General features: G+C 38.3%; 2 protein-coding genes across 2 annotated transcripts in view; one reads left to right on the top strand and one right to left on the bottom strand.

Moving 5' to 3' along the window:
- Positions 1 to 85: 85 nt before the first annotated feature.
- Positions 86 to 1,219, bottom strand: LOC110466305. Its single transcript, XM_021522721.1, has one exon. It carries the CDS (start codon positions 1,217 to 1,219, stop codon positions 86 to 88), a length of 1,134 nt encoding a protein of 377 aa, XP_021378396.1.
- A 10,039-nt stretch (positions 1,220 to 11,258) lies between these two features.
- The window catches only part of LOC110466271 (major facilitator superfamily domain-containing protein 6-like protein A), a 62,217-nt gene continuing 46,397 nt past the window's right edge, over positions 11,259 to 27,078 (top strand). The window contains exon 1 of the mRNA XM_021522674.1: positions 11,259 to 11,399. The gene's annotated coding sequence lies outside the window, so the exon portion shown is untranslated. The remainder of the gene's footprint in view (positions 11,400 to 27,078) is intronic.

The raw sequence follows: 27,078 nt of genomic DNA, 5'->3' as shown, positions 1-27,078 counted from the left end.
TCTCTCTAGCACTCCTGCGTAGTGGCGGCATCACCTCGCAGTGTGTCGATACAGTAGGATTAGAGCTTACACAAACAGGCTGTTTTTATGGAGTGTTTACTGGTTTACCAGCTTCCGAGTCCTCCTTCAGCTCCTCTATTTCCTCATAAAATTGCTGCTTACTTTGTTGTCCCTTTCCTGGACATTGGTTTATTTTTTTGAAACGCGATACATTTCTTGTTGTTTTACCATGAACGGTGATCATGGGACCTTTCATGTTCGTGACGGTCCTTGGCTGTGGATCAAACGCCGTTGTGAGTTTGTTACCTTTCATGTCCTGCTGCACTACAACAACATCACCAACAGATATATCACTGTCTTTTGCATGGTTTCTAGCATCAGCGTACAATTTCATTTGACATTTCCTCTTACTGTCTCTTTCGCGAACCTGTTCGTGCAGGGCGTTCTGTTGTCTTTCAGCAACCTGTGGCATCTTTGTTCTTGGTTCGCGACCAAACATAAGTCGGTACGGTGTCTGTCCGGTCGTGCTATGTGGCGTGGTACGGTACTGCCTCAAAAATCCAAATAACACCTGTCGCCAGTTCTTTTTCTCATAATGAGCTGCTCGCACTACCTTCATTAGCGGCTTATTGAAGCTCTCGGCTTGGGCATTAGCTCGAGACCATCTTGGGGTGATGCGTCTGTGATTAAACCCTTGGTTCAATGCATACTTCCGGAAAGCTTCTGAATTGAATGGACTTCTGTTATCGCTTTTTACTGTCCTTGGGGTACAAAATGTGCTAAACACTTTATCAAGTACTGGTGTAGAGACAGAGCGCAAAAGTTCTACGCAGGGGTATTGTGAAAATTCATCTACGAGTACCATCAAATATTCTCTAGTTGTCAAGGGTCCACAAAAATCGACGCTGACATTTTCCCCATCGTCCTGTAGGGAGTTCCGACATCCGTAGTGGTTCCATTCTTGTTTCCGGTGTTGAATTTGACATGGCATACAATCTCTCACTGCTGTTTCGACCTTACTGTCAATTCCTGGAAACCATATCTTTGAGCGTATAAATGATTTTGTCTTGGCCATCCCCTGGTGTCCTTCATGAGCAATGCGTATGGCTCGATCTCGTAGTGATGCTGGAAGTATGATTCTGTGGTCCCTCAGCAAAATGTTGTCAGATTGAACAGTTAGCTCATCCTGAACACTCTTGAAGGCAGTTAGTTTCTCCATATCAATGTTCTCTTATCTTCCAATATTTTTTGTATCATACCATCGTCCATTCTGGTGAACTCAATGGTTTTCTGTAATGTAGGGCTGTGTAGAGTAGCTTCCCATACCTCATCAAACTGAAATGCACAGGGCAGGGCTCCCTCTGTCACAAATTTGACATAACATTCTGCAATCTCCTCCTGTGTAGAGTTCGTGGATTTAACAGGGTGTCGAGACATGTAGTCAGCAACATTTGTTACACCAGGTTCAAACTTGATGTTAAGTTTATACGGCTGGAGTCTCAAACCCAACCTTTCTATTCTTAGACTCGGGAGTTTCTGTTTCTGTCATATTTTCTCCAACGGTTTGTGATCCGTAATGAATTCTTTTAGTCCCCTTAGTCCCCTTAAATATGTAACATAATGTTCACATGCCCACACGACCCCCAAAGCCTCGCGCTCCACTTGACTGTATCTTGATTCAACAGGCGTCAATGACCTGCTTGCATACGAAACTACTTTGTCCTGGACAAGAACCGCACCTAGTCCAATAGGGCTGGCATCGACCCTCACCTGAACTGGTTTTCTTGGGTCGTAGTACGCCACCACGTTGTCACATGATAACTAGTTTTTCTGTTTTCTGAATGCCATTTCACATTCTTCATTCCAGTTCCGCAGTGTATCTTTGTGAGTTAACTCGCGCAGAGGTTCACAGATTTCCGCATATCCTTCGATAAAACGAGAGCAATAATTAGTCATGACTAAAAAGCTTCTGAGCACTTTGACATTTTCGGGTTGCTGGAATTCACGCACCGCTTTGACGTTTCTGGGTCAGCCGAGATTCCATCTTTGCTGAAGGCTACACCGAAAAACGAGATCTTCTCCTTCCGGTATTCACACTTACTTTTGTTCAATGTAAGTCCACTATCGCTGAGCCTATTTAGTGTCTCTCTCAGGGCGGTGTCATGCTTCCCAATCTTGTTTTTGCCATAGATGATGTCGGATCATTTCCTTGAAAACTTCTGACGCTGACGAAATTCCAAAATTGTATCTAAAGAGTCCCAAATGTGTAGAGAAAGTTGTGATGTATCTCGAGTCTGCCTCTAGCTCAAGTTGGTGGTAACCACTTCTCAGATCCAGTTTACTGAACATCTGAGCACCATTTAGGTCCAAGATCAGCTCGTCAATGGTGTGTATCACATGTCTTTCTCTAAGTATTGCTTTATTGCCCTCGCGCATGTCCATACACAGTCTGAACTCATCAGGGTTTTTCTTTGGCAGAGTGACAATGGGCATTTTTGACTTTATCTCTGAGGTGAAATGGAGTCCTTCTGTGTTATTGTGCTACTGAAGGGACATCACTGTTTATGTGGAGCTTTGCACGTCTATTTCTTAGCTTTCCTATGCCTCTAAACAGTTCAGGAAACTCGTCCTCCACATTGCCAGCTTGAACTTGTCGTACCACCTTCAGTAAAGAGAGCTTTGTAGCTGATCAATAGCCAAGCAGCGAACCACAGGTTGTTTTTTTTTGTCTTTAAAAACGTCGCCTTAGCTGGTTTAATTTACAGTTCAGCATCACCTGTGTAAGGAATTCTTTGTCTATATTTGTAAACTCACAGTCTTTCGCCAATTTTCTAAGATCTGTAACAAATTCGTCCAAAGATTGCCCTTCTTTCTGTGCGCACTAGCGGAAGTTGTAAACTTCAATTTGTGTGTTCTTTCTCGGTTTAAAATATGGCGACAATACCTGTTTCGTAGCAACATATGTAGTTTCTGATTTTCCTTTTTGAGCTTCACATAGTCGTATGCTTTATCTCCTTCGTAGTGGAGGAGTAGGGCTCTCCGACGAGTGTCATCGTCTAGCTCCATTGCTACGAAGAGGTTTTCAAGTCTGTTAAGCCATCTCTCCCATCTGGGGCCGGCACTCGACTTGTCGACGTCCGAATCAAATGGTGGAAACGCTGGGAGTTTATCCAAGGTTTTCCTCGTCGCCAAATGTGGTAACGACTCTGATGATAGCCGATATATTTCAAAGTAGATTTATAGATAACGAACACACAACTCTGGAGACCATGCTGGTTCTTTCATTACTCACTTTATTAGTAAAGAGTTACTTCCGGTGTTCCGGTTGGGTACATACTAAAGAACTGATTATATAAGATGGACATTACAGTAACCAAACTGTCTACTCACAAGGAGCGTCACCAAACTGTCTACTCACAATGAGAGTAGCCAAAACTGTCTAATCACAATGAGAGTCACACAACTGTCTACTCGCAATGAAAGTAACCAAACTGTCTACTCATAAGGAGCGTCACCAAACTGTCTTCTCACAATGAGAGTAACCAAAACTATCTACTCACAAAAAGAGTCACAGAACTATCTACTCAAAAGGAGCGTCATAACAACGTCTACTAAGAATGAACCACACCACACTATCTGCTCACAAGGAACGTCACCGCACTATCTACTCACAACGAACGTCATCACACTATCTACTCACAATTAGAGAAACGAAACTGTTTACTTACAAGGAGCGTCATAAACTGTCAACTCACGAGGAGCGTCAACACACTGTCTACTCACAAGAAACGTCATCACACTGTCTTCTCACAAGGAACGTCATCACACTGTCTACTTACGATGAGAGAAAACAAACTGTCTACTCACAAGAAACGTCATCACACTGTCTACTCACAAGGAGCGTCATAAAACTGTCTATTCACAAGGAGCGTCACCACACTGTCTACACACAAGGAACGTCATCACACTGTCTACTCACAAGGAGCGTCATAAACCTGTCTATTCACAAGGAGCGTCACCACACTGTCTACTCACAAGGAACGTCATCACACTGTCTACGCACAAGGAACGTCACCACACTGTCTAATCACAAGGAACGTCAACACACTGTCTACTCACAAGAAACGTCATCACACTGTCTACTCACAAGGAACGTCATCACACTGTCTACTTACAAGGAACGTCATCACACTGTCTACTCACAATGAACGTCATCACACTGTCTAATCACAAGGAACGTGCACACACTGTCTACTCACAAGAAACGTCATCACACTGTCTACTCACAAGGAACGTCATCACACTGTCTACTTACAAGGAACGTCATCACACTGTCTACTCACAATGAACGTCATCACATTGTCTACTCACAAGGAGCGTCATAAAACTATCAACTCAAAAGGAGTGCCACACAATTGTCTATTCACAAGGAACGTCATCACACTGTCTACTCACACGGAACGTCATCACACTGTCTACTCACAATGAGAGAAACCAAACTGTCTACTCACAAGGAACGTCATCGCACTGTCAACTCACAAGGACCGTCACCACACTGTCTACTCACAAGGAACGTCACCACACTGTCTACTCACAAGGAACGTCATTACACTGTCTAATAACAAGGAACGTCATCATACTGTCTACTCACAAGGAACGTCATCACACTGTCAACTCACATGGAGCGTCCTAAAACTGTCAACTCACAAGGAGTGTCACCACACTGTCTACTCACAAGGGGTGTCACACAACTGTCTACTCACAAGGAACGTCATCGCACTGTCTACTCACAAGGACCGTCACCACACTGTCTACTCTCAAGGAACGTCACCACACTGTCTACTCACAAGGAACGTCATTACACTGTCTACTAACAAGGAACGTCATCACAATGTCTACTGACAAGGAACGTCATAAAACTGTCAACTCACAAGGAGTGTAACACAACTGTCTACTTACAAGGAACGTCATCACACTGTCTACTCAGAAGAAACGTCACCACACTGTCTACTCACAAGGAACATCACACAACTGTCTACTCACAAGGAACGTCATCACACTGTCTACTCACAAGGAGCGTCATAAAACTGTCAATTCACAAGGAGTGTCACACAACTGTCTATTCACAAGGAACGTCATCACACTGTCTACTCACAAGGAACGTCACCACACTGTCTACTTACATGGAACGTCACCACACTGTCAACTCACAAGGAGCGTCATATAACTTTCAACTCACAAGGAATGTCACACAACTGTCTACTTACAAGGAACGGCATCACACTGTCTACTCACAAGGAGCGTAACCACACTGTCTACTCACAAGGAACGTCACCACACTGTCTACTCACAAGGAACGTCACCACACTGTCTACTCACAAGGAACGGCATCACACTGTCTACTCACAAGGAACGTAACCACACTGTCTACTCACAAGGAACGTCACCACACTGTCTACTCACAAGGAACGTCACCACACTGTCTAATCACAAGGAACGTCAACACACTGTCTACTCACAAGAAACGGCATCACACCGTCTACTCACAAGGAACGGCATCACACTGTCTACTCACAAGAAACGGCATCACACTGTCTACTCACAAGGAACGTCATCACACTGTCTACTTACAAGGAACGTCATCACACTGTCTACTCACAATGAACGTCATCACATTGTCTACTCACAAGGAGCGTCATAAAACTATCAACTCAAAAGGAGTGTCACACAATTGTCTATTCACAAGGAACGTCATCACACTGTCTACTCACAATGAGAGAAACCATACTGTCTACTCACAAGGAACGTCATCACACTGTCTACTCACAAGGAGCGTCATAAAACTGTCAACTCACAAGGAACGTCACCACACTGTCTACTCACAAGGAGCGTCACCACACTGTCTACTCACAAGGAGCTTCACCAAACTAATAACTCACAAGGAGCGCACCACTATGTTTACTGACAATGTAAGTCACCACACCGTCAACTCACAATGAGCGTCAATACACTATCTACTCACAAGGAGCGTCACCACACTGTCTATTCACAAAAACGCGTCACCACACTGTCTACACACAAGGAGTGTATCCATACTGTCTACTTACAAAGAGCGTCACCAACCATCTACTGACAAGGAATGTCACCACACTGTTTATTCACAAGGTGCGTCACCACACTGTCTACCTATAAGGAGCGTCACCACACTGTCTTCTGACACAGAGCGTCACCACACTGTTTACTCACAAGGCGTGTTAATACTTAGTCTTCACACAAGGACAAAGCTAAATTTAATGGCTGTTCGCAAAGACAAGAACGGGAAATGAGAAAAAACTAAACAAAAGCTGATCCGAGAGGGTGAAACTGAATAAAATGAATATCATTAACAGCAGCTAAAATGACCTGACCTTGACAGCAGTCAGAAAGGACGTGGTACCGTAATAAAAATGTAATTCGAAAAGACATTGCTATCATCGGGGCAATCACGTCGAAAATGTGTGCAACAAAAGTAATAAAACCGTCAGGCATCTGGAAGAAATTGAGCCTGAACTCTAGGTCAGTCAGGTTAAAGAGAGCGCATATATGACTCTTACGAGACCTCTCCTGTACAACAGGCAAGAGCTTAATTGGAATTCTTATCTCCAGGAAGTCATAAGGCGACTTAACATTGTCAGGAGCTGAGCAGCAAGACCATATAAAAAAATATGGTACAGTATGTATTTTTCTTGTAGTTTCTGTTTCTGCATCTCACGTCGTGGAAAGATCGCAGTGTAAAAATGGTCTGATTACATCAAGCTGATCCAGAATATTTTCTTGCTGAAGCATTTGAAAGGTTCCAGATGAGTAACAGTCACGTAAGAATACCTTAACTGTCTTTATTAAATCGTTAGCTGAGGATGGAAGACGTGTGGGGAGAGCGAGGGAAACCAATGTTATGTAAATATACGTAATGTGATATAAATGATGCAAATGCGCACAGGGGGCGGCCACCTCTATCATAAAATTTTGCCAATCAAGACCACTTTGGCGTTTTGTTTCGTGTGTATATTGGAAGCACCAAACAATTTGTAGAATGAAGTGTAATTTATATGGAGTATGTTTGTTATTTAATGGAAATTTTAATTCAGAACCAATGTGGATCGATTGTTATGCTAGTTCGACGGTATCTACGTTGTGAGCGACGGGTGTGGTGCTGTTTTGGTGTTACACCGTTAAGCTCGTGTGTTGCCCCGTTGATGTTAACCTATCACCTTGGGAATGAGGGATATGATGGAGCATTGAAATACCCCTCGCTGAAGTCTGTTATTATGTTTATATTGTACATGTTAGGGTATTGGAAGCAACTCCTTAATGGCAGGATACGGGAATCTATATTTAAGGATATTGGTATTTATTGGAAAGAGTTTAACTTAGATAAGTCAATTTTTGTTTCGGTGTTTACACTTGTCCTATCCTATGGAGACATAGTTAATAGTGTATTTCTAGATTTATCTATTGTGAGAGCTATACATTTCATATAGTGTTGGTACTTAATTACTGTTTATTATTCTGATATCCAGGATTCAGACATAGGTCTACATGTAATGTTATGCTACATATATATACTATGAGAGGATTGGGAGAGTGTCTGATGAGTCGGAGTTTATTAAACTACGGTAAACGTAAAGGTGTGCGTAAAGTTACCTGTATGCTTCATATGGTTGTTATCTAGATATAGAGAGTTGTTATGTTACTTAGGGATGGTTGGTTGTCGAAAGGGTTATGGAAAGTTAGATAACCCTAAACCTAATAGTCGTGCTCCCTATGTGCAAGTGTAACATAATAAATGCTTAATGATAACAGGATTACAAGAAGGAAAAGAAGAATAGAGTGCTTAAATTATCAATCTAAATGTTGCAATGGAAAAAAATGAATATCTTACACAATATTTCATTTGGCATTTTTAATTTCAATATTCTATGAAATTCTTTATAAAGTACTATACATGTACCTACACAGGCATTCATGTCTTATTTATTTTGATATGCTCCTCATCATTCACTTCCAAGACGAAATTTAATTTCTATTCCCTGGCGTCTTGCACTTGGAATTGTGCATTGTTAAAGATTTAAAGGCAATATGAAATTATTGATTGAAACAAAGTAACATCCATATATAACAGATTTTTTTTATCTCATCTTCTCTTGCAATGGGAACACACCAGTCATTCTGAAGATATTATGCAGCATTCATGCTTTTGTCACTTATGTCTCGGCTGGTGTTTAATATACTAGATTGATTTTTTGTTCTCTAGCGAGTTAGGTTACTATACATCAATGGTAACAAAACTTTCTTTAACTCAGTTTAATTAAATGTAGATGGGCTCTCTGTCCTTGACTGTAGTCAGTAAACCATGAACATGACAGATGTGATAAACACGTGAGAAACGGGAGAGTGGGAAGGCTCGATGTCCTAATGAGGTATATAATGTAACAATAGCACCAACACACATCCATCTATACACCGGACTGGTAGTGTAAGATTGTCCGTATCATACCATTTCTTTTATGGCATATTCCATGCTGAGTGATCAAGTACGTTTATTTCACACCTAACCGTTCAAAATCGTGTTTACCACCTCAGTTTTGCTTGTCTTACATCAATTGTGTGCTCGTATTACCGCACGACATTTGATGTTATAAATTATTCAATTGTTCACCATACCATAGCAAAATAATAAGGTTCCGAATTACTGCAACGCCTGGATCGCTTCATTTAATCATTGTTCGAAAACATTAAGCTTGATTGAACTTAAATTGTTGCTTTAAGATAACACTATTGTTGTTTTGTGTCACTTGGAGTTCTTAAATATACATTTACCGTAAATCAACGTGTACACTTATTTAAAGGTTTACATACATAATGTAGTTATTCTTTAGTGTTTTAAATCTAAGAAGTTATTTAGTACCCTAGGTTTTTCTGGTGGTGGTTGTGTGTGTGGGTGTGTGTGTGGGTGTGTGTTTGGGGAAGGGTGTACAATAGTAGGTTCTTGTAGTTAGCTGCATAAGTAGTCGTGCTCCTGATGTAAAAGGGTTAAGTGAAGAGGAAGGACCGCCACTATACTTTACAATACATTCTCAACGCTTTTATGTCATCTGCTAATATAACGTTACCGATATGATCTAACCCCTGTAGAGACTCCACTTAATGGTAGGTGGACACAAGCGAGGATGACAAAGTATTGCAAGATTCACCACGAACAGATCAACATCACCAAAACATACTGTATACCGCCATGGTAATACACAAGAGTCACATAGGAGCAGACATTCCAGGAACATACAGTCCATCTACCATCACTTAGCATTTTAGTCGAAGAAAAATTCCTTTACATCTTATTCTATACCCAGTATTCTGAAATGCTATTCCTTGAAGCTGCATGGATTGCTATTTTCGTTTTAATTGCTGTAGTGTCAAGGTTCTTTTTCAGGCGCGTTCGTTACATTGAAATGTTCAAACAATTATTCTTTTAATAAGCGTTCACGTTGTTGAAATACTAAGAAAACTTGTGTATTATTCAATATAACAGTGAATCATATGAATAAATCGATTGAATAAAAAAAAAACTAATCCTACAAGACAAACATTACACGATTGATGTTGGACAAACAAAAAGGGGTACATGTGGTAAAAAGAACTTAACGTAAAATATATCAAATCAAAGTTTAGTGTAAGTGCTATCAACTCGACCTCTCGTCCAACCAGAAGGTTTAATGTGAAAAAGACAAACATGGAATGAGCGATAAAAGAAATGGTATGATATGGAAAACCTGTCAATCTCAGTCTGGTGTAAAGGTGGATGTGTGTTAGCGCTACTGTTATATAACTCAGTAAGACAACTAACCTTCCCTCCTCTCCCGTTTCTCACGTGTTTTATCACATCTGTGGCGATCATGGTTTATTGACTACAGTCGAGGACAGAAAGCCTATCTGCGTTTGATTAAAATGAGTTATAGAAAGTTATGTTACCAGTTATGTATAGAAACCTACCACGCAAGAGCGACAAAAAATAATCTAGTATGTCTGCTTGAATGCTGCACAATATCTTTAGAACGACTGATGTGCGCCCACGTATTCATTGCAAGAGAAATGAGATAAAATAAGAATTTGGATGTTTATGTGTTTAAATCAATATTTTCATATTGCCTCTCAATCATCAACAATGTACATGCACAATCGCAAGACGACGGTACTGAAATTCAATTTCGTCTTGAGAAGTGTATGTTGAAGAGCATATAAAAACAACAAGATATGAATGCAAATGTAGGTGTTTTTCTAAACATCAATACAGCATAATGAATAGAGATTACCGAGGAAAACAAAGAAGAGCTAGCAAATACAGAGACCACGGTGAAATACAGAGAACAAGAACGGAGTAATACAAATAGAAAAAACCGAGACGAAATGTAGAACAATTACGGGGTAATACAGATGCATAAAATATACGGGGTGACATACAGATAATATAGAACGGTAGAACAGGGTGAAATACAGAGAATATAGAACGGTAGAACAGGGTGAATACAGAGAATATAGAACGGTAGAACAGGGTAAATACAGAGAATATAGAACGGTAGAACAGGGTGAATACAGAGAATATAGAACGGGGTAATAAAAATACAAAAAAATTAAACGAGACGAAATGGAGAACAATTACGGGGTAATACAGATGCATAAAATATACGGAGTGACATACAGAGAATATAGAACGGTAGAACAGGACGAAATACAGAGAATATAGAACGGTAGAACAGGGTGAATACAGAGAATATAGAACCGGGTGAAATACAGAGAATTTAGAACGGGGTGAAATACAGAGAATTACAGAGAATTTAAAACCGGGTAATTCAAATACAGAAAATACAGAACAGAGTCATACAAATAAAGAACGGGGTTAAATAAAGAGAATATAGAACCGGATAATACAAATAAAGAGAATAGTAGTACAGAATAATATAGAAAGTTAAGTATGGAGTAATATTAATACAGGAAATATAATTTACGTTATCACTGAATTGTTTGGTTTATTATAAATCATTATTATTGAATTAAAATAATATCCCCTGGCTCGTACAGGTGCATCCGTGGGGTATGACACCCAATAAACACTCAAAATAGTGAATCAGCCGGTATTCAGCTGTACGGAGGGTTTGGCGTAGGGAGGGACGGACTGAGATCAGCTGGCGCCTGGATCACCGTGGCTGGAGACGGTGGTTTGAGTAGTGTTATACTCGCGCTCCGTGTGTGTTGCAGTGACAACGTATCCCGTGGTATTTACTGGGATAACATGGTGTCCACGTCCTAGCCTTCACAACACAGAGGCCGCGGTGCCAGTGATTATTTTGGAAACTTTAACACAGGTAGGTGGTAAAAAAAATCCAAGGCAATATTACACATAACGTTTGGAACCCTTTTGCATGCAGAATTAACACTGCATGGCTTTTGAAACCCAGTACTATTACATGTACGTGAAATCGCTGTGTACAATTTCTGTGTATATCATTGGTTGTATTTCTATCTAAAATTCTCGTATATAGCAGAGATTATGTTTATAAACTACAGTATTAATTATTCAACTAACCAATGTATTTTGCTAGTACAAACTGCATATCCGGTTCATTAAGCCCAAGTGCCATATTTCGTTTTACATCGGGGTTTCTATCGTTCCTCGCGTGATTGCTCTACATTGAAGCAATTATACAAAATAAATGACAAAAACATCAACAGTACATGTGACGCGCTCGGGCATGTGAGTCACTTCCTTCCACGTGTATTTTAACAGTTTATAAGACAAATCGATATTAATTGATATTGCATTGATGTATTCCACCTAAGAGCTCCTTGCTTAATGTCAGCAACTCTACCAGCATCGTCTCCAACGTTAGATATTTAACCGATCGAGTTTCGGCATCACATGTTGCTACATAGAAATTATCCCCTCATGCCATGAATCCCTTAACATCAAAATGTTGTAACTATATCACTGGTGTTCCAACATCATAACGGAATGTTGTACATGAACCTCACGGTTAGCATCACGGACTAATCCATGACACCAGTGTTTGTGGAAAGATGCATATCCCGTTTTCAGTAGAAAATATACATATATATCAATCAAATGTCTGCCAGCTTTTTATAGACAGGTGTTTTCTGTTGACCAGCAGATCAGTATTATATGGGGATGCATCTGCTGGCCAGCAGATTATATCCCCAGCGTGTGTCGGGCTTTTGTAGACAGGTAAGGCCTTTTCGTATGCAGATTATATCACAGGTGTGTGCCGGGGTCGTCTGAAGATTATATCCCCAGTGTGTTCCTGGTTTTTATAGACAGGTATACGTATGTCCTGTTCGTCTGCAGATTATGTCCCCAGTGCGTGCCAGGTTTTTATAGACAGGTATGTTCTATTCTTCGGCAGATTACTGTATATCCCCAGTGCATGCCAGGTTTTTATAGACATGTATTTTTCTTACCCTGGACAGGTGTATCCGCATTATTACCGGTGTGATATTTCCTTCATTACATACTTACTAATAAATACGGGGTTTTTGTATATGCGATACGACACAATTTGCTCTAACCCATATCAGCCCTCGCCGTATCACACCCCAAAACCCGTATCAGCCCGCAAAACCCATACCACAACCCTTTTGTGATTTTTTTTCGTTTTTCAATATTCCAAAAATAAAAATAAATCAGAAGATAGTAGCTTTTATTAGTAAGTATGTCATAAACAGAATAAAACACGCCTTTTTCCATATCACACCCAATATCAACCCTCGACCAATATCAGCCCTCGGGCCTTCGGCCCTTGGGCTGATATTGCAGTCTCGGGTTGATACTGGGTGTGATATTGAAAAGGCATGTATTATTCTCTATGTCTCACCCTAGGTTTGAGACGAGGGGATTCCCTATTCATAACAATGGTATGACGTCACTTCAATAATACAATGACGTCACGTCAACAATCCATCAAAGACACGTCAACCCTGAATTTAGCATGTAACGTTATCATTACATTGTGTATATAATACACAATAGGAGAACAGGGTAAGAGAAAAGAATCATTCACCTCTTTGTTGGTAGGAAAGAGGAATCTAAACACCCAGGGAAAGATTCTTAAGTTGCCAAACACGAGGCTCTGCCGAGTGTTTGGCAACTTAAGAATCCTCCCCCTCGGATTGAGATTCCCCTATTTCGCCCCAAAGGGGTTGAGATATTCTATTATTCTCTTACCCTTGCCAGGTGTATCCGCACTTCTATCGGTGTGAGATTTCCTTGTCTCACTCTAGGGTTGAGACCGGGGGATTACCCTATTCCTTATCAATGGTATACGGCACTTCAAACATTCAAAGACGTCACTTCAACAATCCATCATCGTCACCTGACATTAACCCTGAATTTTCCTGTAACGTTAACATTACATTTTGTATATGATAAACAATGGGTGAACAGGGTCAGAGGAAAAGCATCATTCACCCTCTTGTGGGTGGGATAGGGGAATCACAACCCTCAGGGAAAGATTCTTAAGTTGCCAAACACTCGGCAAAGCCTCGCGTTTTGCAACTTAAGAATCTTCCCTCTCGGGTTGAGATTCCCCTATCTCACCCCAAAAAAGTGAGAGATTTTATAAATCTTTTGGTCATCAAATTATATCCCAGTGTGTGTCAAGCTTTTAACGATAGGTATTTCATGTTCGTCGTCAGGTGATACCTGAGTATGCTAGGTTTTGCTAGACAGTTGTGTTGTGTCGCCAGTGTCCGCCAGACTTTTGAGTTAAGGTGTGTTTCATGTCCAGCATATATCGCCCCAGTGCCTGCCAGGTTTGACCACATGTTCAATGAGCCTCATACCATTCTTGTTCGCGGGTGATTGTGGGTTGAAGGACACACTTCCCCCTTCGGATCTTTGTTGTTATTCCTCCCCACACATGTGCATGTTAATTATTCTTTTTAAATGTTGTCTTCTCTGTTTAGACATTCTGTTTTGTCGTTGGTGTACATTTTGTAATGTTGTGATCTGCGTGTATTCTCAATATTATCTCGTCCACTGTGTTAACGCAGAGTAACACTAAAGCATGCTTTCCTTGTATATGTTGGGGTTTTGTTATATTTGTTACCTGTTTGCTGACCCTGTGTTGACACTGTTGTGTATTTTGTTAATTCATATCAACTCTTTGATACACTGTATTTTATCATTGTTTGTCAGTAACGTGATAGATTTTGTCCTTTTTTGTTTTCTTTGTTCTATTCTACTCCATTATATCATACTATATTGCTTTAGTCACTACTCATTAGTAAATGGGGTAAATGTATTTTCCCTGTAATAGGAAATGATGACAACGAAGTTTCAGGATTGTTTTGGCATCGCAAATAAATGATGGTAAATGTTTAATAACCCTGAGGTATATATAACAGCGCTAGATATATGGGAGATATGTAGCCAGTCATTGTTGATCAAATTACTCCAAAATCGAAATGTTATTTAATGTAAATAAGATTACAGGCTCTTTGGCTCTTTTCCTGATTGAATTTCGGTTGAATTGAGACATGGCATACACAGGAGTACGGATACAATATTAACAAGGCAAGGCGCCGATATGGAAGCTGATATTGGTTTGATAAGACAAGAAGTCTACGTGATAACGGGTGTAATATTTCATGAGGAAACTATCCAAACAAATACAGATAAAGTATAAATTATAGGAAGCCGTACAAATGTAAACACATTTCATACTGCCTAAGGAAGGTGTTCACATAATTGCAGAGATAATCTGAGAAAGGTGTCCCCTAAGACAGATAAAATATTGCATATGGAAGGTGTCCACTATTGGACAGATAAAATGTTGCGTAGGGAAGGTGTCCCTATATAAACAGATAAAGTATTGCTAAGGGAAGGTATCTCAATATAAACTGATAAATTATTGCTTTGTCCAACATCAATCGTGTAATGTTTGCCCTGTAAGATTGTTTATTTTAGATCATTTCATCGATTAATCCATATTGTTCACTGTTAGGTTGAAAAATAAATAACTTTTCTTATTATTTAAAAATTAAGCTTTGCAATTATACTTCACCTGTCGGTTAAAGATAGCATTACAATAATAACGTAACGAACGCACCTGAAAAAGAACCTTGACACTACAGCAATTAAAACGAAAACAGCAATCCTCCATGCAGCTTCCAGGAATAACATTTTAGAATATGGGATATAAAATAAAAGGAAATATTTTGCATTATTTCATTGAGACTTTAAATTTGAACAATCAAGCACTGCATTCGGTTTTTCCGTCTTATTTCACCTTCTTCGACTGAAATGCTAAGTGATGGTATATGTGAATGTATCTGGAATGCCTGCTCGTGTGTGTCTCTTGTGGATTACCATGGCGGTATAAGGTATATTTTGGTGTTGATCTGCTCGTTGTTGATCTTTTAAAACCTTGTCATCCACGATTGTTTCCTCCTAACATTAAGTGGAGTTTACTTAAGGGGTTGGATCATATCGGTAACGTAAGCAGATGACGTAAAAGGGCTGAGTATGTATTGTACCGGTCCTTGCTCTTCACTTTGCCCTTTTACTTTAGGAGCACGACTATTATACACGCCAAACAGAACTGAGTTCTTATGATTGATGTCTTATCTGGGGAATACGCGTGGTAGCTCCCACAATTGGACGTGAACAATTGTTAGAAGAACTTCATGAGGGACACCCAGGGATTGTCCGTATGAAGAAATTGGCACGAAGCTACTTCTGGTGGCCAGGGATAGATTTGGACATTGATAATAAAGTCAAGGGATGTCAGGATTGTCAGGTACATGGTTCGATTCCTGCGGTAGCTCCTCTCCATTCGTGGGATTTGCCTGAAAAGCCATGGTCAAGAATTCATGTGGACTATGCTGATCCATTCCTGGGTTAGATGTTTCTTATCATTGTAGATGCTTACAGCAAATGGTCTGAAGTGTACCCTACAAAAACGTCGACGTCAACCGTGACTATTGACAGATGGGGAGAATGTTTCTCTACTCATGGTCTACCTGAGATGGTGGTGTCGGCCAATGGTCCATGTTTTATCAGCGAGAAATTCGCAGCCTTCATGTCTGAGAATGGAGTTGTACATGTGAAAACATCTCCCCACCATCCTTCATCTAATGGGCTCGCGGAGAGATCGGTCAGGATATTCAAGGAAGGCATGAAAAAATTGCAAAACTCTGAAGGAAACTTTACACGGAAATTGAGTCGATTTCTATAAGCATACCGGTTAACTCCCCATTCAATACAGGGGTCTCGCCTTCAGAGCTTCTGATGGGACGTCGAGTCAGAACAAAACTTGATCTCGTCAAACCTGAGGACAGAGAAATTATGTCAGGAAACGTAAAACCAGTCAAAACGTCTATCATGATGAATATTCAAAGGAACATACTTTCAGTACTGGAGACCGAGACTGGGTCAAGAACTTTTACAGTGGTCAAAAATGGCTACCTGGTGAAACATCATCAAAGAACGGACCAGTGTCATATGCAGTGAGTGGTGATGACGGCAAGGTCAAACGTCGTCATGTCGATCACATTCGCCAGAGACACAGTCTTCCAATGTGAAGGTCGATCTACCTGGGGAACCTGAGGAAGTGGTGGTACCTACTCATGACCAAACACCTGTTGTGGAGAGCGGGGCGATCGGTACAACAGAAGATATCGGGAATCTGAAACCAGTGCCAACCATATCGAGCCTCAACGGGCATGTGTCAAATGTTTATGGTTAAGCTTTAAGCCTATGGACTTTGTTAAATTGTTTTATGGTTAAGCTCCATTTTCATGTGAATATAGCGACTTTGTTTGAAATTAAGTCATTTGAATTAATTTTTTAGGTAGTAACAAATAGTTACCTTATATGCATGGACATGGTGAAAAGTAAATGGTGCAACCAACCAATTATACAAATGGACTTCCTTTACCAAAAAGGGGGAGGGATGTTGTGTATTAAAGCGTATTGCAGTCATATCCAAATGCATACTGCTCCGGTTATTAGGATGTACCGGAAATGCATTGTGGGAAGCCGCACTGTAATAAACCGCCATATTAAGCACATGGTTGTTGTGTTGTCTGCTTGCACAGAACATTACAGGATATGTTTCAAAACCAGGTTTTACGATAGAAAGATGCATCAGCTTGACTCGGCTCGATACCTCGGCCAATCTGAAGGTTGAGCGTGAAAAAGACAAATTTGATCTCCAAACATGAAATAAGCACTGACAGAAAAATGGTATGATATGGAAAACCTCTCAATATCAGTCTGGTGTAAAGATGGATGTGTATTATCGCTATTGTTATATAACTCAGTAAGACCACATACCTTCCCTCCTCTCCCGTTTTCAAATGTTTTATCACATGGTTTATTGACTACAGTCAATGACAAAAAGCCCATCTACGATTGATTAAACTGAGTTATAGAAAGTTATAATGTCACAGTTAGGTATAATAACCTACCACGCTAGAGAGACAAACAATCGATCTAGTATATACTACATGTACATAAAATCTTCAGAACGACTGGTGTGTACCCACGTATTCATTGCAAGAGAAGATGAGATAATAAAAAGATCAAAAAAATCTGTTATAAATGAATGCTACTGTGTTTAAATCAAAAATTTCATATTGCCTTTAAATCATCAACAATTCACAATTCCAAGCGCAAGACTCCGGGGGACAGAAATTAAATTTCGTCTGGAAAGTGGATGATGAGGAGCATATCAAAATAAAGCATTATATGAAGGCATGTGTAGGTAGAGTACTTGTAGCTTCAATAAAGAATATCCTAGAACATTGAAAATTAAAGATGCTAACGAAAACATCGCGTAAGATATTCATTTTTTTCTATTGAAACATTTGAATTGATCATTTAAGCACTCTCTTCTTCTTCTCCTTCTTTATTATTTTCTCCTTAGATTAACACACTGATGGTAGATGTCTGTAGATTACCTTCTTTAGGTGTTATGAAATATTTCTTTGAATATATATATATAACATTCATCCTTGCTACTTTCCTCATGACATCAAGCAGAAGCTTTTGAAGCATATCAGTATCGAGAGCAGGTGACCTCTAATCATTGGGCATTTAGTGTAACGGACATCCCTCTCAAAACTCTTTTACGAAGATTACTCGACTAGTATGCATCTATCCGTAACTGCTGTCTGACAACCACCCCATCCAACGTAACTTAACAACTCTCTGCATCTAGATAAGTAAGTAACAACCATATTATGAAGCATAATATAATTTTACGTTTACCGTTGATTAAAACATGTAAGTTGAACAATACAATAAAATTACCTCAGACTCCTCAGACACTTCCCCAATGTTCTCAAAACATGTAGAACAACATAAGATCTTTTTCTGAACTCTGGATATTACAAAAATATACTAGTAAAGTAACAAAGAAATGTATAGCTATCACAATAGATAGAACTACAAATATATTATTAACAATGTCCCCATAAGTTACAATCTTATGTTGTCAACACCGAAAAAACAATTAGCTTATCTATGTTAAACTCCTTCAAAAAATGTCGATGTTCTTGAAATATCAATTCCCGTATCCTTCCATTGAAGAGTTGCGTCCCATATCCTTACATTAACAATATAATAAAGGACTACAGCAACATAACCTGGTTAAGGTTCAGGCTTTCTGTCAGGTTATGATTTGGCCTATCTGTCAGGTAATGTTTCGGCATGTAAGGTTATGGTTCGGCCTTTCTTTCAGGTTATGTGTTTGCCTTGGTGGCAGGTTATGTTTCGGCCTGTCATATGATGTGTTGGCATTTCTGTCACGTTGTGTTTCGGCCTTTCTGTCTCGTTGTGTTTTGGGCTTTCTGTCAGGTTAAGGTTCGGCTTGTCAGGTAATTTTTTTAGCCTGTCAGGTTATGTTTTTACCTTTCTGTCAAGTTATGTTTCAGTTACTCTGTCTGGTTATGTTTTAACCTTTCTATCAGGTTATGTTTCGGCCTGTCAGGTTCTGTATTTGCCGTTCTGTCAGGTTATGTTTCGGCCTGTCAGATTATGTTTTGACCTTTCTGTCAGGTTATCATTCGGCCTGTCAGGTTATGTTTTTGCCTTTCTGTCAGGTTTTGGTTCGGCCTTTCTGTCAGGTTATATTTCTGCCTTTCTGTCAGGTTATGTTTTGGCCTTTCTGTCAGGTTAAGGTTCGGCTTGTCAGGTTATTTTTCAGCCTGTCAGGTTATGATTTTACCTTTCTGTCAAGTTATGTTTCGGTCTTTCTGTCAGGCTTTGTTTAGTCCTTTCTGTCAGGTTAAGTTTCAGCTACTCTGTCTGGTTATGTTTTAGCCTTTCTGTCAGGTTATGTGTTGGCATTTCTGTCAGATTATGTTTCGGCCTGTCAGGTTATGTTTTTGCCTTTCTGTCAGGTTATGATTTAGCTTTTCTGTCAGGTTATGTTTCGGCCTGTCAGGTTCTGTATTTACCGTTCTGTCAGTTTATGTTTCGGCCTGTCAGGTTATGTGTTGGCATTTCTGTCAGGTTATGTTTCGGCCTTTCAGATTATGTTTTGACCTTTCTGTCAGGTTATCATTCGGCCTGTCAGGTTATGTTTTTGCCTTTCTGTCAGATTTTGGTTCGGCCTTTCTGTCAGGTTATATTTCTGCCTTTCTGTCAGGTTATGTTTTGGGCTTTCTGTCAGGTTTTGTATTTGCCGTACTGTCAGTTTATTTTTCAGCCTGTCAGGTTATGTTTTAGCCTTTCTGTCAGGTTATGTTTCGGGCTTTCTGTCAGGTTTTGTATTTGCCGTGCTGTCAGTTTATGTTTCGGCCTGTCAGGTTATGTTGGCATTTCTGTCATGTTATCATTCGCCCTGTCAGGTTATGTTTTTGCCTTTCTGTCAGGCTATGTTTCGGCCTTTCTGTCAGGTTATGTTTCGGCCTTTCTGTCTGGTTATGTTTCGGCCTGTAAGTTTATGTTTCGGCCTTTCTTGCAATAGGCCCTTACGAGTAAGTGCACACGCTACATTTTAAAGAGAAGATGATTCCGTGATTATGCTCAGAATAGTTTAGACGTACTGAAGAGATGAGTTTTAGATAAGTTGAGACACTTGACAACAGCACAACCTACCACATAACTCATAGCACCAACACTGATCACCTTGTCAAGGATGATATATAAGTGCAATTTCTCACAACGTGAACGATCGATAAAAACACAAACTATATTTCTATTTATTTGTGGTTTAGTACAAACATTTCGACTAAAAGAGGATCTACATGACGTTAAGTAAAACATGCTAAGAACATGACAGCCACGTATATATACTTCATGGCATTTTCACGAGAGAAGGGTCCACTTGCTCATTTCGCGACAGCACAATCACAAGACGGCTGTTTATAGAAGTGGGGTACTATTCCTTCAATGTATCTAACATAAAGATTATAATTATTTACCTTAAAGTGAAGAATCATTTAAACATAAAATTCAGTAGAATAAAGTTAAGAACTTTTTAACATAAAGTTTAGAATTATTGAGCATTAGGTTTAGAACTATTTTGCCTAAAGTTTAGACCTATCTAGCATAAATTCGGAACTATTAAGCATACATTTTAAGACTATTTAGCTGTAAGTTTATAACTATTAAGCATTACTTTTAGAACTATCTAGCTTTAAGTGTAGAACTAACAAGCACACAGTTTAGAACTAACAAGCACACAGTTTAGAACTAAAGTATAGAACTATATCGCATAAAGTATAGAACTATGTAGCATAAAGTATAGAACTATGTAGCATAAAGGATAGAACTAACAAGCATAAAGTATAGAACTAACAAGCATAAAGTATAGAACTATGTAGCATAAAGTATAGAACTATGTAGCGTAAAGTATAGAACTATGTAGCATAAAGTATAAAACTATGTAGCATGAAGTGTAAAACTTACTAGCATAACGTTTACAACTATCTGGTGTAAAAAAAAACTATTGTTGATTCATTAACATGAGGAAAGTTAAAACTATTGTTGATTCATTAACATGAGGAAAGTTAAAACTTTTGTTGATTCATTAACATGAGGAAAGTAAAAACTATTGTTGATTCATTAACATGAGTAAAGTTAAAACTATTGTTGATTCATTACCATGAGGAAAGTTAAAACTATTGTTGATGCATTAACATGAGGAAAGTTAAAACTATTGTCGATTCATTAACATGAGGAAAGTTAAAATTATTGTTGATTCATTAACATGAGGAAAGTTAAAACTATTGCTAACACGTATGTCCCAGTCTTTCTACTTATACAGTGATCATAAACAAAGCGACGTCATGAGTAGATACGAGACGTCAAGACATGTTCCCCCGGTGACTTTTATTGGACGCGAAACTCTTTGTTATTTATTATTTACGAAGCAGTGTGGAAATATATATTACTGACATAGAAGATTAGTACACTTGTTTCTACATATGACCCCAAAATACACAGTTACGTATATGATACAACCGTATCACAGTCATTGAAGAGCAAACAGTACATCAAGGCTTTTACATATGAACTGTAGAAAACGCCGAGCACACCTCATATAGAAACAAGAAATACCTTATTAAATGCATCGGGACTGATGGTTTCATTAATTAGATTTAATTAGATTTGAAGTTTTAAAAAAGGTGTGTGAACAAACCAAATGCATATGTGAACAATTGAACAAGGTAAAGTTGAACGGTGCTGCGCCCTTTAAATAATATAACATAGAGGCTAAGCGCGCACTGTAAAAAGTAATATTGATAGTCCGTTAATTGCATATAGATCAGAATTTATAAAGGGCATTTCTATGAACTTTAAAAATAAAATCAGTCAGAGTTTTGCAGTTACGAATTAACAAGTTCTGACTATGTAAGTAACACAACTTTAAAATATACATGACGGTACCTGTCTGTTCCGGGCTACTTCATTCATGTTGCATTAGCGATGAATAACAGGCAGCGATATGCAATGTAACAAGTACAACCCGCCAGTGCCAAGTAGCGTATGGCATCAATTCAAAATACAAAATCGAAATGACTTTCTGAAAATAGACTTTGTTTCGTTATTTCTAATAACTCTCTTTTTGCTCAAATGATTTATGATGCATTAAAAAAACAGAGAGATGGTAATAAATCTAGGCGATTTTCCGCGAAGATCAATACCCTTACTAACTGGTTTTATATTCCAACTTAGCAGGTTTGATCCATAATTCCAGCAACAGAGACAAATGAGGTGGCAGAAAGCCCGTTTAACATCCAAGATAACTGGAAAAGAATATGCAGCATCCGCTCCAAACATAATATCGGTGCTCGTAAAAATACGGATCTGACAAAGAGTTATTGCATCTCATCATATACAAGAGTAATAATATGAAAAGGCAAAGCCTTAAAAGAGCGGAGGTTTTGCTGATTTCTGATATTTACTGATTCAGAATAAGATAATCCTGCTTTCAGAATGAGGTAAGATAAATTTTAAGCTTAATTTTGACGCATGCAACGTCAGATGTTACCGCCAATTGTACGACTTTTTATGTGTTACATGGGCCGAACTTGCCACGGTATCGTTGGCCGAAACTGTCCAGGCCCAAATTGGTATTTCTATAAATTCTTATCGTACAGCAATATGGTAGTGAGTGCTTGCCTTGGCTTTTATGTATATCATTTGAAGCTGTCAATGTGTTACACGTTTGACCGTAAAAAATAGCTAATTCCGTTTACAGAAAGTTCGCACAATTAGAAGCGAGATCATGATTTTCTTTTTACCCGTTCAAAAGTAATTTTCTCCTGTTTAGTAATTTCAAATTGGAGTTTTCCTCGCCATTTTTCGTGTGAATGCCCAGCCAACTAAACTGCTAAGATCTTTAAAGTTGTAAATATTAGCTCAAAAACAACAATATCACCGACTTGCCCCGGTCTCCCTTATGTAGACTTTTTGTATCATTGATGATTGGTAAAAATGTATTCGCAATATAATTTTTGCATTAATGACGCCATTTTCAAAGCTAAAGTAGATATTTGTTCTTGTGCGTAACGTATATGATGGGTCGGGTGGCGCAGTGGATAGCGCGCTCGTCTTCGCCAAGATGGCCGGATTCAATATCCGGTTACTTCAGCTTCCTCCCACATTAAGAATTTAATCCTCTGCGTGCTTCCGTCAGGTCACAAAATGATTGATTGAAATAAGTTGGAGAAAAACTGTTTTGTAATTGCTATAGAAAAAAGTGCATATTACATATTTGACGATAAGTCTATAAAAGTAAATGCATAGAGATGTTAGTTAAAAAAACAAAAAAACAAAACAACAACAACATTGTAATACTTTGATGTAACTGAGATTGTCGTTATATCGATATTAAGAATTCCTGTTCTATCCTGAAACACCGGATTGAATTTCAAGTTTTGTAACTGTCACTGAGGTTTGCCAGGTGATGATGCCAAATGAAATCAAACAGTTTATGTCTGTATAACTAGTTATAAATCGACATGCATTGTGAAAAAGTGATACGTTGCTGAAAAATGGCGTTGAACTCGGGTTCGTTGTCTGGACAATTATTGTTCAGTGATATCGACATAAATGAATTATTCATTGTTTCTTTTATGAGTGTTGATGCATACATAAATTATGTAAAGACTATAACCAGACTTTCAAAAATGTTAATTATTTCGTTCACATACACAACAAATCGAAATCAAAAGCTGATGAAATTTTAGGCGATGAAAAATAAATGTCCACGTTGACCTATTGGTTTAATGCGGCTCTTTTTAAAAATATCTACCGGTAGAAATTTTAACAGAACATGGTTGATGACAAAAAAAATCTTCAGAAAACATCCGCCTTTTTACTTTTTGTGCCTGTGGCAAACTTGAAATTAAAAAGTCATGAAGCATCGACAAAGAGATAAATGCAACGGCTATCAGTTCCAAGATTTCCCGGTTATTTTTCATCCTTCCGGAAATTACCGATGAAGGCCGATGGAGTGTGACGTGCTTGTGACGTCATAGTATGATACTCTCTGAACGACGTTTCATGCCTGCTAGTAACAAAATTTATGTAATAGATTTTTTTTTCACTAAGAATGCACATTAGTTTTTACCTAAATAAATAAGTAATAAAACATGGGTATTGTTTTCACTATATGAAAATGTTCATGTATGGGTTGAAACACAATTGTCTTTGCTTCAAGGATACACTTCCTGTTTCCCCACTGAGTGGAGGGGAACGCGGAATATATATCAGACCTGGAATGTGACTTATCCCTATAATAATGTTGTTAAGCAACATATACAAATGAAATGATGACAGACATCAACAAGAGTGCTCGGAAGTGTGGACAAACCTGTATTAAAAACTAAAATCTATAAATATAAGAAAAATGTGAACAAGGCAAACAGTTTGCTTCCGGACGAAAAAAAATAAAGACAAGGTGTAGAAAGGGGAAGCAACTCTGTTTACGCACGCATATGTTACCATTAAAGAGCTTCTCTCGGGCGCCAAAAGCTACGCTCTTATAACTCCTTCAGATATCGTTTTTAGGAAAACATCTCTATATTGAAATTCATTTTGTATTTCTGTTGACACTTTTAGTAGGGATGATAAGTTTGAAGGCGTGATTGCTAGCTGTTTTCTTTATATCACCACCTGCGTCGAGAAACAATAGTAGAAAGAGATCAAATTATTACTCCAGCCCCGATTAACTCCTCGCTAGGCTGTATGGCGAGGACTCTCCAGTCTAAAGCTGTTATCTCCTACATTCCATACGTACATATCAAAATAACAGGTGTTAAAAAGAATTGTTATCAGATAAGATTCTGAACTTATTTCTGTTTATTTGAAATAGATCTTATCAATGTATAACACTAGATCATATACCGTATCATCAAGCCAAGATCCAAGCAGAAGGTACCCACTTCACAACTATGGCGAGGCAATTTAACATTTAACAACGAAATATCTCTGTTAATTAAGGAGATTTGTTATGAAATATACCTATTACAAAAGATTTATTTTTCATTCAATTTGAGATAAATTTAATTCATTTAAAGACATTTCTGTCACTTTTGCGACTCCTCTTTCTGAATTTAATGTTACCATTCGACAACATTCGTAACAGCAGAATACCAATTGTCATCATAATTATAATTATTAGTCGTGTGAATCTAAAATAATTCCATGGCAGAAATATGCCGCAATCTGTCCTAACGTATAAGTAACGTCTTACATGGATGTATCGTTACTGTCCATATGATAATCACGTTACGCCACAATTTAACTGTGTATAAGTGTAATATTTATATTTGCTCTGCGTCCTTAATTTTGTAATGCATTGCGAAGGCAAATGTTGTTATGAAAATATAACAACATATGCTAGTGTAACGTCATCATTCTCTGTTGTGACTTCATCAATATCATTGTTGTCAAAACTAAATCTGCTGTTCGGAATAACTAAATAACGCGTAGCTACTCTATCAAATTGTAAATATAAATAATGAATATTTTAGTAAATATTGTTATGGTTCTATAACTCACGTTTCTATTCCTGACAAACTTACATAAAGCCCTTACGGGCTTTATGTAAGTTTGTCACCAATAGAATTGTGTGTTATATGTCCATAACAATATTTGCTAAAACATTCATTGGTTAATTGGCCATTGATAACTATACACATAGATAACAATCGCTTATTCTACCGTCGCACCATATGCATCTGAAACTGAAAATCTGCGGCATTGAATGCAGTAAAAAATATAACATTCTGATTGGTCAATTTAAGATCAATATAATGGACCTATATATAATAATATTAATAATAATACTAATTGGAGGTTCTTATATACCGCTTTATCACATCCTAGTTCGTAGGTCGTCTCAAAGCGGTTCACAAATTATCATCCGTGGTTACAGGGCCTTTGCAACCAGCCAATACATTTCTCAACTCCCTGGGGAGCATACATATATCTTATACCATATACCCTGTTGTAAATATTGTACATTGTATGTCGACCACATGTGAGACGAGTCATTGACTCAATGTGTTATCGAATTTAAATAAAGTCTATTATTATTATATATTATTATTATTATTATTATTATTATATTATTATGATAATATAACATTTCGTAAATATCTACTGCAGTCAATAGATAAGACTTCATCACATTGCCATTAACTGCTAAAAATGTAATAAAAGTATTAAACATGTTGTGAAAGGTGTCCGTGTAAATGATATCCTGATGACTACCGAATTGATACTCCATCGCGAACAGGGATTAAACGTGGTAAGTGTAGAAAACAATAGAGTGGAGGGGAACGCGGAATATATATCAGACCTGGAATGTGACTAATCCCTATAGTAATGTTGTTAAGCAACATATACAAATGAAATGATGACAGACATCAACAAGAGTGCTCGAAAGTGTGGACAAACCTGTATTTAAAACTAAAATCTATAAATATAAGACAAAATGTGAACAAGACAAACAGTAACCTGTAGACCATTAAAAAGTAAAGAGATTAAGATCAGGGCCCGTATTCATGAAACCGTTCTTGTGCTCAAGCATGGATTCTGTGCTCAAACCAACCTTCTTGTTACTCACTGAAATCATGTCAAACGATCAAAAAAGTCATGTTTAAACCTTAAAAACAGTATTCGGCTTTAAATCTCTTCAAATGTTTTTAAAATCATTGATAGAATATTTTTTTCTTCTAAATTTACAGCCAGAACAAGAAATTGGGGTTGAGCACAAAATCCATGCTTGAGCATGAGAACGGTTTCATGAATACGTGCCCTGGTAATGATAAGTGTTGTTTTTTTTAAACTTTGTAAGTTCACGTTGCATGTGATAAAGTTTGCCTTGTATTTTAACGTTGTAGTACATTCTGCCCTTACGTTTTGACCCTGGTGTAAATTTGATCTTTACGTATTTACCTTGCGATATATGTGTTCCTTGTTTTCTAACGTTATTTATATTTTGACCTTTAGTTTTGCCGTTGGGGTCAAATTTGTCTTTGCGTGTTGAAGTTTTGGTAATTTTT

Source organism: Mizuhopecten yessoensis, unplaced genomic scaffold (genome assembly GCF_002113885.1).
Source record: "Mizuhopecten yessoensis strain PY_sf001 unplaced genomic scaffold, ASM211388v2 scaffold1633, whole genome shotgun sequence".
NCBI lineage: Eukaryota > Metazoa > Mollusca > Bivalvia > Pectinida > Pectinidae > Mizuhopecten > Mizuhopecten yessoensis.
This window is presented reverse-complemented; position numbering and strand designations above follow the sequence as displayed.